Source organism: Rhinolophus sinicus, linkage group LG01 (assembly GCF_036562045.2).
Source record: "Rhinolophus sinicus isolate RSC01 linkage group LG01, ASM3656204v1, whole genome shotgun sequence".
In the NCBI taxonomy this organism is placed as follows: Eukaryota; Metazoa; Chordata; class Mammalia; order Chiroptera; family Rhinolophidae; genus Rhinolophus; species Rhinolophus sinicus.
In genome coordinates this window covers 73,305,724-73,317,760 of record NC_133751.1, presented here as the reverse complement: position 1 = coordinate 73,317,760, position 12,037 = coordinate 73,305,724, and the positions used below count along the sequence as shown (strand labels likewise).

General features: G+C 40.4%; 1 protein-coding gene across 31 annotated transcripts in view; it reads left to right on the top strand.

The window, feature by feature from the left end:
• Positions 1–12,037, top strand: part of BBX (BBX high mobility group box domain containing) — a 245,408-nt gene that overhangs the window by 148,193 nt on the left and 85,178 nt on the right. For all 31 annotated transcript variants that reach the window (XM_074332334.1, XM_074332388.1, XM_074332428.1 and 28 more), the window contains one exon: positions 9,639–9,809. In XM_074332334.1, coding sequence (XP_074188435.1) covers positions 9,648–9,809 — 162 coding nt within the window. In that variant the 5' untranslated portion in view covers positions 9,639–9,647. The remainder of the gene's footprint in view (positions 1–9,638; positions 9,810–12,037) is intronic.

Here is a 12,037-nt window from a genome sequence, read left to right as displayed (position 1 = left end):
TCTTTTATGTTCAGGCTTCAAGGGAAGAAAAAAAATGGGAGTGGCAAGAGGTGATTGACAACTGCAGACATCTGGGCGCCTGTGGCAGTCCTAGGAAGATTTTGCTAGTTGATGTGAGTCCTGTCACAAGGTTCCTGCTAATCTTTGATAAACAATACATACTTCCCTTATCTCCACAGGAGAGGCACTCTGGTAAGGAGCTGTTTTTGTATAACTCAAGAGGCAAAGCAGAATACCTCTAAGGATTGGCGTGTAGTATATATGCAAGAAGCAGAAGCTATTAGCCTGTAGGCCCTGGCAATCAAGCAGGCTTGAACAAGAGTCTTTAGAGGCCAAGTATTTCACTCTGTTATGGGAAGGAGTATCCATTTCCTGAGTACCTGGTCCTGGCATGCTCCCCAGGGATATGGTAGAGACAGAGGCCAGACCCAGGCAAGGTGTTTTCTCTGAGAGGCTAGTAATCAAAGATGTAAGTGTGAATCATAGTAAGGTAGGGAAGCCAGAACCTGTGGCGTGGTTGGAATGAGTTATGAGTGCTTTCTAGGAAATGAATCCTGGGGTTTAGAACAGAGATTAGGAACCAAGGCCGAAGTGTTAGGTGGCAGAGCTTATGAACAGTGTTAGTACCAAGCAGGCCAGTTTGGCTGCGAGCCGGGTGGCCTGGAGTTAGGCAACCTCCTGGCTTGAGGGCTGGGGTCATTTTGTACAAATAAAACAGGAATGCCTGAAGGAGGAGAGAGATTCAGAGAGGACTCTAGGTTTGAGATTGTGTGGAGACTGAAGGAGCAGGTATCAACCAGTAGGAACGGTGGACAGTTTATCAGTAGTTTATCAAAGAAAGAAACTGAAGGACTCATGGCCCAAGGTAGCAGAAAGGGAGATTAAAAGCACAGATTGGGAGTGAGAGGAGCTGATCTTGAATCTTTGCCTTTGAGAGAAGATGGAAGAAGTTTGGAAAAGGCAAAGTGGGACTTGTAGAGAGTTCACATATGAAGAGCTCCTTGTTAGCCAGGAAGCAGAGGCATTTTCTCAGAATGACTGGGGTTGTGGTGGGAAGGACAGTCTGGAGAAGTGATCTGAAGCTTGGGCTCGGGGGGCAGAAGATCTCGGTTTGAATCCTGGCTCCTTCACATGTTGACAGAATGGCCTTGGGCATGTTGCATAAGCTTTGTCATTCTCAGTTGCTTCATGTATAAAATGTGACCATTGTAGTTGCTTTCTCTAAGAGTCGTATCAAAGATTAAAGAAATTAATTCACGTAAAGGTGTTTAGCATGCATCAATCGTTCAGTAAGATTTGTTGTTAGGAGACAATATTATATAATGGTCAAGAACCAGACTCTGAAGTCAGACCCCCTGAGTCAAGACCGTCTCCGCCAACATGTGCTGACGGTGTGACCTGGGACTTTATATCATTTATAAACATAATGCATAGTTATCAGGTGATCAATAAATACGTATTCACCTGTATTGACAATAAATGACACACCATGAGCTTGTTTTCCTTCCAGTGTGATAATTATGTCCTACCCATGTGACAAATGCATATAATAAAAACCTTTGTTAATTAAACCGCAATTACTTTTGCACCAACCTAATAAAAGCGACAAACTATATGTTATTTGTGCCCCAGTTTTCTCATCTGTAAAAAGGAGATGCTAATAGTACCTACATCTTAGGCTTGTTTGCAATTGAGAGAATTAATAAATATAAAGCTTCTGGCTTCTGGCACATTGGAAGGAATAAACACTATATATTATATATGTTTATCTGCATTATGTATAGAAATGTTTTATATAAATATATATGTAATCATTTACTGTATAATTGTTTTAATAAAAATTATTACTGTTGTTCTCACCCATCATCATCAGTAGGAGTTGAGGAGAAACTGAGAATTTATAGTGGGCACTGGGGCACTGGGTGAGACTGAATAAGACAAGTAAAAATGATTTCCGAATAGCACTGAAGGCCAACCTGAAATTGGAAACTTTTTGTAGTGATGTCAGACCACAGGAGCAGCCGAGCCGGCAGGTTGGGGGATAGACCTAGAGAAGAAAAATGATTGGATGAGTTCAGAGTTGGGGCTTATTAGCAGACCAATTATGAAAGGAAAAGAGCGCGAGTGAGCTAAAGGTGGGACTATGATATCCTATTTGAGAGAATAATGAGAGTCAGTGACAAATAGCCAGAGAAGGGAATAAAGCTCCCGGAACATGTTTTTAGACTAGTACTGACAGCTGTTGTTTGGAGGTGACTCAGCTCTTGTTTGGAGGTGACTTAGGTTTCATTACATTTATTACACTGCCTTGTCAGTTTGTTTCTGTTCTCTCCCGCTCCCCTCCTGAACAGCCCTTCCTAGGTTCTTATTTTTCCTTCCATGCATATTTTCTTTTCAAGCCTTATATCTCTTCTGCCTTCTAGCGAAACAACATAAAGAAAAGCATAATAAGAAAGCAGAGAAATACTGTTTCTATATTCACTTCCTCGCGTATTCTCTGAGCATCTAGCACAGCAATATTTGCTCTGACAGATTCAGAAGAAAGCATCTGGCATGTTCATTACTCTCAAGGGTCTCTGTGGGAGGAATTCACATGAAATCATTATGCATATATTGTACAGAAAAATGATAATTGTTATACAATCAAGTGTCAAAAATACGGCACCGCCATTAAATGTGGGTGGTCAAAAATGGTGCTTAGGAAGGAAAGAAACATGAGCTGGGGCAAATAAAGACAGCTTTTAGAAATGGGAGTTTAGAGAGGCTTGCACAGAAAGTGAGAGTTGGGGTTTGGGGTACAGTGTACAGGCCTGGGAGAGCAGTAGCACAGGGCAGGTGTGACAAACAGAACAGAGTCCAGCCTGGCAGGAGAGCAGAGGTGAGCAGAGAGTTGAATGGGAGGTAAGGCTGGACACTTAATTCCCACAGTGCGTAGCTCACCAGCTAATCAGTAAGTATGTTCCACTGCATTGAGAATGAATGAGGAAGAGACTCCCATGAGCTTGTATTCTTGCACTTCAAATTCTTGTCAGTGTGATAATTATGTCCTATACGTGTAATAAATGCGTGGAAAAAAAACCCTTTGTTAATTTAGAAACTAAAAGAGACAAAACGTGTAATGCTGGGCCTGTTGAAGAATAGGAATTTGGTGACTTGCTGATTGAGAATATAAACACCTCCATAAAATTATAGGAAAACAGAAAATTGGCCTTTTGCGACCTGGGGGGGCGGGGGTGGGTGGGTATGGTGGGAACACCTCCTAGCCTGTTACTGAATTCTCTGAGTAAATAGCTATTCCTCTCTAAGCCACCCATTTGGGTGCCTTATCTCTTTCAAGGTAGCTGTTTCTCTCTGTAGCCTAAGGCAGCCTGCATTTTGAGAACCACGTGAAGCTCTCTCAAGGCTAAGTGTCAGGGAATATAAGAGATCATAAAATACACATTCCTTCCTTCTTGAGGTTAGGGTACAGGGCCCAGAGCTGCCAGTACAGCTAAGCCCTTCTTTGAATAGTGGGTGCCTTACTGATATTCAAGAAGAGCATATAGATAACATCTTGACAGAGTTAAAGTTTCAACTTGAAGAGCCACTCCTTTTCAATAAGGAGTGTATTTAAAGACACTTTGCATGAATAAGGTGGCTGAATTGCTTCTAAAAATGAGAGCATTACATTATTGAATGAGATTTTTTCATTTCCTCTGTCTACAGTTTAGAATTGTCATTAGAATTACAATAAATAATAATGATTCGCATTTGTAGGGCTTTTATCTTCCAAGAGTTTTCGAGTTAATCTAATGTAATTGTCACTTGAAGTCATGAGGGATGTGCACTTGTTCTTCTCTCGTGAACCCTGAGAGTGTTCGCGTTCTAGCCCTTCAGTGCTCTCTGGAGGTGTTTCCCTGGTCCAGAAGCTCTCTCTGTTCTATGGGAAACGCCTGGAGAGTCCGCAGAAGGCTTTCTATTCGTTCCTTGTCCTAGGTGAGCGTTTGGCTCTTGCGTTAGGCGTCCTGGTTCCCGTGCCCGCTCCTCATCCACTGCTGTGTGACCCTAGGCCACTTGCCTCAACGTCTTCCTACTTCCACCTGCCTCAGCGGGTTCTTGTGAGGATTACATGAGATAATGAATATTAAGTACATAGTATTTAATAAATATTAGCAGTGTATTAGTGGTGTTTTAAAAATATTAGGAACACATCATTCCGGGAAGTTGTTATAGGTGATTAACTATTAGGTGATGAAATGATCAGCCTGTAATTACCTTCTTTAGCAAGTGCTATGTACCTGACCCAGTGCTAACTAAGCACTGGGACACAAAAGGAAGAATCTGGGGTATGTCCTCTCTAGAAGTTCAGTCTATTTGCTTAGGCGACAATAGATAACACTAACTGTACAACACTGATAAGGGCTGGACCTAAGCAGGCCAAGGATGATCAAAGCTCAAGAGCGAGAAATGACAGCTTTTAGACTTCAGATTTTCATAGAACGCTTTAGAGAGGAAGAGATATGGGACCTGGGCCTTGGAGAAAGAGAAGAACTTTGACAAAAATGGGAGAATTTCAGGGTGAGCAAGGCTTCAGACTTGGGCCAGCTTCTGTGTCAGCAGAACTCCTTGCAACATGGAAAGCAAGGGGTGTCTTGAAAGCAGCAGGCCTCTCTTGAAAGCTTTTAAGTAGGTCAGTCCAATTTGTACAGAAGCTCTAGAGATACCACTTCGTCTTCATTTCTTTGGGCTGATGTTTCCTCTTCTCTGTAGATACATGAAAGCTGTGAAGCTTTGCGGTCCTAGTTGGACCCACGGGAGGCATCACTTGTGGTTAGAATGTGTGGTTGTCTCACAGTGACATTTCATGGGCCTCCCTTACCTGCCTCAGTCTCATTTCGTTTGAATTTCCATTAATATGATTTGAAGGGAATTTTATTAGACATTTAGGAAAACAGTCAAAATTCTAAAGTACCCCTATGACACTGTTAAATTCACACAGTGTTTTGAAGACGGAAGTGTACTGATTGCCTGAGTTGTAAGAAAAGATGTTAAACACGGGATCTGATTCACAGAACTTTGGACTGTGCCAGGGCACTGTTTCTGACTGTGTAGCACTCAGAAGGAAACTTCCCATCTTTCTTTTTCAGTGTCTGAGGCCAGAGGTTATATCATCTGGGCAGCATACAGACCAGTTAAATGGGAGACATCTGTACTCTCCTGAGCAGCATCTTAGGCTGTTTTGTGGTCAGATGCTGCCAGTTAAACCCATATTCCCTCTACAACGTTTGTGGGCAAAGGGGGGATCTCCTAACATCGAGTGAGAACCTCCATGCCAGCCTCTGTGCTGGGTAGTATCTAAAAAGTGTTCTTTCCGTAGAGCTATTACTGAATTTTAACAAGTGGAAAGATCAGCAAGATTAGTAATTTTGCAACAAATAGGTAGTGGTAGAGGCAGCATTCTAGAATAAATGGGGCCTGTCAGGCTGCAGGGTCCATTTATTTTTCTTTGGTTAAACGTGGTATTTGCTTTGTATTGATTCTTCTTTGATATGGCTTCTTTAAATTTCTCGTCAAGTTTGAGCTCGGTAAAGGTCTTCATGAATGGGTGGGCTTGCCGCATTCGAAGAATATAGTTAAATGAAGTTTTTCCTAATATATCACCAACTTGATTTACATTGAGTTCAGTACAATGAATATCTAGGTGCTCATCCTGGTATAGAAAAGGGCACCCATGAGTTGGTTTGTTTTTATAGGGTAAATGAATATTCAGGATTTTGGATCCGTACCTTCAGCCTCCATTGTTAGACAATGTCAGCAGCGTAATTTGATACTCTCAAGTCCAGTCCACTGACAGTTAAAATAACCTGACTTCAGCTGTTCTAGAGTAGCCGTGCAGAACGGCAGAATGACGCCTTTTGAATGAAGTTTGCCAATTGCTTCATTTATTACGTATGGATTATTTGCTTAATATGTTCTTGCTTAAGAACAAGAAGCCACACTTTACAATGTGTGGGGGTTTTAGTGGCAAAAAATTACAAGAGTAGTCAGTCCTCTGTTACTATCAAAAGTTAACAGTTTTTCCTCTTCTGTGTTGTTGAAATAAGATGAGTGATGAGGTTAAGTCTCAAAATCCTGTCCTCTTTGCCCTTGTCTTCCCCACAGTTTCCTTAGGCTTTTCATTCATTCTTCTCTCTTGCTTTCTTAGGACTTCTGAGTGATAATCAGCAGAATCATTTTCCCTGCTCCTTTGCCTTCTTTCAACACTTTGGAAATAGATCCATAGGGAATTAAAAAGTAATACGAAAACTATAAATTATTAAAGTATCCAGTTAATAGTTTGAGATATTTCACAGTCATTAGATCAGTTATACTTTTCTTGACTCTTTCGTCCCAGGTGTACCATCTTCAATTCACTTATTCATTTATTTACCTTACATTCAGGCTGAAAATATTTATTGCATACGTACTGTGTTCTAGACACGGTGCTAGGGATTGTCAGCCTTATTTCTCCCAAAGCCTGGGTGGTTCTCACACACCACATGCCACCTCGGCCTGCCCATCGGTTATACACGATTTTCAGCCTCGCCCCTTTTTCCCCTCTCAGGGAAGAATATATTGAAGAGGGTAAGAGAGATAGGGGTTAATTTTCAAGCCATTCTAGTGTATAAAAAGAGTGAATTATTGACATAATTCAGTGCAGAGGTTCAGTGGCTGCTTGTGACAACCCTCACAACTAACCAGTCTTGATGTTCTCATGAGCCAGGCTGCTTCAAGTCTTGGGTCATCCAGAAAAAGGCCTAGTGGAGGTCGGATGTACCCAAATAATTGTTACTTGAGGTTAAATTAAGTGTCTCAGCAATAGAAAGTAGTTCTAGTGTATTTCTGGGGAAGTAGAGATTAATTTGGGGAGTATTAGAAGAGACATACAGTGTCTGTAGTAGTGTGTCACCTGCAGAGAAAGAATTTGGGGATTAATGTGATTATTATGAGCCCAAAAGCCACATATACCATCCATTAATTTGATTCTCGAATTCTGTTTTCTGTCTGTCTATTGAAATTACACATATATATGTGTGTATACACACACACACACACACACACACACACACACAAAGGTAGATGTGCTTAAACACATTCACACCTAAATGAAAAAGCATAATCAAAATCCTTGAGGCTAAAGGTTGTATTTTTCTCTAGGCACTGCAATCACTTTCACCTCTCCAGTTGATAGCAGCTGCCTGACTTACAGTTTCCCATTGATTCTGTTACTCTTTAAAAAATGTTATCTCATAAAATATTGGGCCTCCAGTATGGGTTTAATTACCACTCAAGCAGCTCATCCTGAAGTGATTAATAAGCCACGAAAATAACCATTTCTTCTTCTCTCTATATAGCATTGGTATTTTTGGAAATTGGGTTGCCTGCGCCAAGTTTTATTTGTAGATAGAATGGGAATTGTTAAATGGTCTATCATCAGCTCACAAGAAATCTTTGTTCCTTTATTAAGAGCATACCAGCTAACTAATTCCATTTAGAGTTTTCAATAACTTCTTGTACTCTTCAGGCAGCCACACAAATCATATAATTGCTTCAGATATTCAGCAGACGTTGACTTGCTAAGAAAAACCACAGGAGCATGGTTTTCTTTTCTCTCCCTCCCCCCCCTTTTTTGACCAGACATGGCTTTTAATAAACTAGGATTTTCATCATAATTAATATTTGACAAATATTTGATTGAAATGAGGATTTTTTTATTGCAGCACGAGAAATAACCTGAATGTCCATTAATAGTGGAACGATTGAATAAATTGTGATACGTTCTTATTTTTGAATATTACATAGTTGTTACCAAATGAGAATGATAAAGATATATTGACTTAGAAAATCATGACATATGCAACTTAAAAATACTAATGGCTACTATGACTTGACATATTTTTGTATAAAAAAGGTAGAAAACGATATAGTCCTTAAGGATGTTAAAACTGGATAGGATAGACAAGGAGAGGGCAGAATTTAATAATACAGAAGAGAATTCAGAAGTACGCTCACATGCGTGGTAATTTAGGATAGGATAAAAGTGGCATTTCAAACAAATGGAGGAAACCTGGATTATTTAATAAATGGTATTAGAACAATTGGCTAGGTATTTTGAAGAAAAAGAAAAAGCTAGATCCCTTCCTCCTTTTATCAGAATGAATTCCAGATCAAATATTTAAGTATTTTAAAATAATGAAATCATTGCAAGTTCTAGAAGGAAACATTAATTTAAAAAAAAAAAAAAAAAGCAAAACAAAAAAAACATTTGAAGTGAGGAAGACTTAAGCATAACACCAAATCTAGAAATAGGGAAGAAGGATAAATTTTCCTGTGCCATATTGTTTTGAAGCCTTGAGAGCTGGATGAGTCTTGAAGCTATGTGTTCTTGGACCCCATTTTAAGCAACATGGCATTAAAAGTTTATTGTTACCACTTGGCAAGCATTTGGACCAAGAGAACCATACGCTGATGGAAAAGGCCACTACTCTGTGATGTTAGCAGCTGCATTTGTGTTTGTAATTGTCTGCATGAATCATTTAAGTCGGTGATGTTTCACTTCATTATTTGAATTTTGGCATGAGTATGTCTAGATAATTTGTATATTAATGTTACTTCAAATGAGTAAATGTAACATGAATCAAACAAACTGAGATAAAGTATATAAGAAATGGACACGTGTAATTTACCTCTGGGCTGTGGGGCTGAGCATGATGAAGGGTAAACCTCATTTTGTGCTGTTTTCACCTTTATAATATGTGTTGTTTTTATCACTGAGAAAAACTTTCCTTTTTTAAGTCACTGAAGAGTAACTTAGAATTTTGGGCTTTTTAGCCTGGCTATTGCTTAGCTATTTGAGCCAATCTGCCTTTGAGGGGTAGAGGGAATACACTAAGGAGTAAAATTTTGTCACTGGATTGTGGTGCATATGTGGTGTGTATCACAGATGGGTACCAAGGCTGCTTACCACCCACACCCCCACACCCCAACGCCCCTGCTAAGTATGACCTAATGTTCATGCACTGTGTACTTGGAGGCTGCACACAGCTAGTTTTTGAAAAATGTGTGTCATTTTCTGAAATAGTTTTATTTTAAATCCATAACGTGATTCTTACAAAATATTCGTTTTACTTAATAATATTCCAAGCTCAGGTTATCATAGTGTAGAATGCAAAAGTCATTTAAATTACTGTAATAAAAAAAATAGGAGCCATCGGAAAAGGAATGGAGGGCCACCTGTGTGAGCACCTCTGCTCCCCTGGGAGGTATCGTTCACATTTGTCAGATGCAAAACTTTGAGAAGCCACTACCTGAATAAATGGGAACAGGTGATGGTAACTTGTAATCATCCCTAACACTTTACTTGGGTTTTGAGTTTTGAAGTTACAGTAGAAGGAAGTAGATTTCATAAAAGGCAAATTTTATTAGCTCACTTTATCCCACTAAAATGAATGTTTGATTATGTACTTAGAATTCTTACTGAATCCTGTAAGTGCCTGAGCTAGTAGATACTTTAGTCATTAAAACTATAATCCAATTAAAGCTAAGGATGCTAAATAAACTAATTTTAATCAAATTTACTTTGATTTTCCTGTTTCTCCCCTTTTTTTTCCGTTCCATAGGACACAGTAATGAAAGGCAGTAATAGAAATAAAGATCATTCAGCAGAAGGAGAAGGGGCTGGAAAACGACCAAAACGGAAGTGTCTTCAGTGGCACCCATTGCTAGCAAAGAAACTTCTTGATTTCTCAGAAGAGGAGGAAGAGGAAGAAGAAGAAGAGGATATTGATAAGGTAATTCCTTCATTTATTATAGAAGTTCTCAGTTTATTTGAACATTCATTCTAGAAACTTCAGTGAACGTGTATGGCGCGAAAGATGAATTTCTAAAAGCCTGTGTAACTTGAATCTTACTTAACTACTTACTCTATATTTTATTCCAAATATTGATGATTCTTAACATGTCTGTACTTCTGAACAGTGGAGATTGAAACAGATCTTGAAGGTAATGTCCAGATGCAGTGGAGATGGGGTATTCGTAAACTTTGATGTGCTCACCTGGCACCCAGCCTGTCACTCCTCTGGCCTCTTGCTTTGCTCCCAGCCTAGCCCCGCCGCCGTCGGCATTCTCAGAGCAGATCCCGTCCTCCTTCCTCTCGGTGGCATCTGGATGCTCTCCCCCTCCAAGCCTCTGTGGTCAGTCAGTCCTCCAAATCCCTTTCTGTGGTCTTACACTTGAGTAGCCGGCGCTTGTTTAGAAAGTCACTTAACCATGCCAGTGACTTTAGAAAGCCACATATTTTTCCAGGTCTTGGGTAACTGGCTCCTCCTCCACATATTCAGGTCTCAGCACAAGGACTACCTCCCCCACAGATGGGACCTCATCATCTCAGGTGTCGCTCCCACCCAACTCATTCCTTGTCAAAGGATTTCCTTCAGGGCACTTCTTACTATTTGCCCTGTGTTTAACAGTGTCCGTGCTTATGTCTATCTTTCTAGACTGGAATATGAGCTCAGTCTAAGAGGAGGGGTCTTGCCCCGCTTGTCCTCGTCTTCTTCCTTAGAACCTGGAATGGTGCCTGGCACATAGTAGGTATTGAATAGATATATGCTCAATAGAATAAATGAGTACGTATTTTATGTCATTACAAATTTTATAAACGGTTTTAATATTCTTCAGGCCTTCGACATCCATTGAGTCTTTTGTTCTTGGCTTGCATCAGCTCCCTCTTCCACCATCTCAGCAGGAATTATAAACATTTTTTCCTGTTTCTCAGATATCTGTGGATACCCTTTATGGTCTCTCCCCTGTTGACCTTTTTCCCTCCTTCACAGAAAAAATAGAGGCCACTAGAAATGCCTCTTTCGATTGCCTCTACTCCCCTGTGCACTTTTCTCACTCCTGACCCATCTTTTCCTCCTCTTTTCCTTGTTCAGAGAAGTAGGTTACTTCTATTCAAGGAAATTGCCAAGTTTATACTTAATTGGATCTTTCTGACACGTTTGCACCTGTTGATCACTTGATCTTTGAAGCTGTCTCCTATTTTCATGGCAGTACTCACTCCTTTTACGTCCGAAACCAAACCTCCCTAGTTTCTTTCAGGTGATGCCCCGCCATTATTCTACCCTGAAATATTGACATCTTTTGGGCCTCTTATTTTAATTTCTATCTTTGTCCTGGACCTTTCTCCTAAATTCTATATTTTTGGACTCATATTTCTGACTATTTACTTGACATATCTACTTAGAATCTCAATTTGAATGTGTTCCAAACGAAGCTTTCCCCTTGCTCCTCCAAACCCCATCCTCCGGCGTCTTCCCTTTCTCAGTGCATAGCAACTCCAACTTTCCAGTTGGTCTGACCAGAAACCTTGTCTGTATTCTTTTGCTCAAGTCTCACATTCATCCGTCCGTCAGCAAATTCTGTTATACCTTCAGAATATATTCTCCTATTCATGAGAACATAGCAACTTCGCTACTACCATCTTAATCCAAGCCACTGCCGTTTCTAGTGCAGATGATTTATTCTACCTCTCTCCTCGCCTCTGCTGTTGTCCCACTCTACCGTCTGTTACCAACAAAGCAGCCAGAGGGACCCTTTCAAAGTGGAGGTCTCTTCTGCTTCATGAGCGCAGGGAATTTTATGCTCACTGCTCTGTCTGCATCAGCTAGAACAGTGTCTGGTCTATATCACAGGCCCAGTAAACAGTTACTGAGTGAAAGAAGGAAGTCACTGAATCCTCTTATCTTTTCAATCCACATTCTGTGATCTCGTCCATACCCTTAGTCTTACTACCTTGATGTTGGTACCTCAGTTCATTATCCCAGCTGAGACTTCGCTGAGATCCATTTCAAAATTCAGCCTGCTCAATACTGACCTTCTCCCCACCAGGTCTAATTTCTCTCATTTGAGAAAAGGTACTGTCTTTTGTATATGAGGGAGTCTTGCCCTCCAAGCTAGAAATACTTCCTTTTTCAACCTTTCAGTCCAACTAGATACCGATCACTCTCGGTTCTATCTC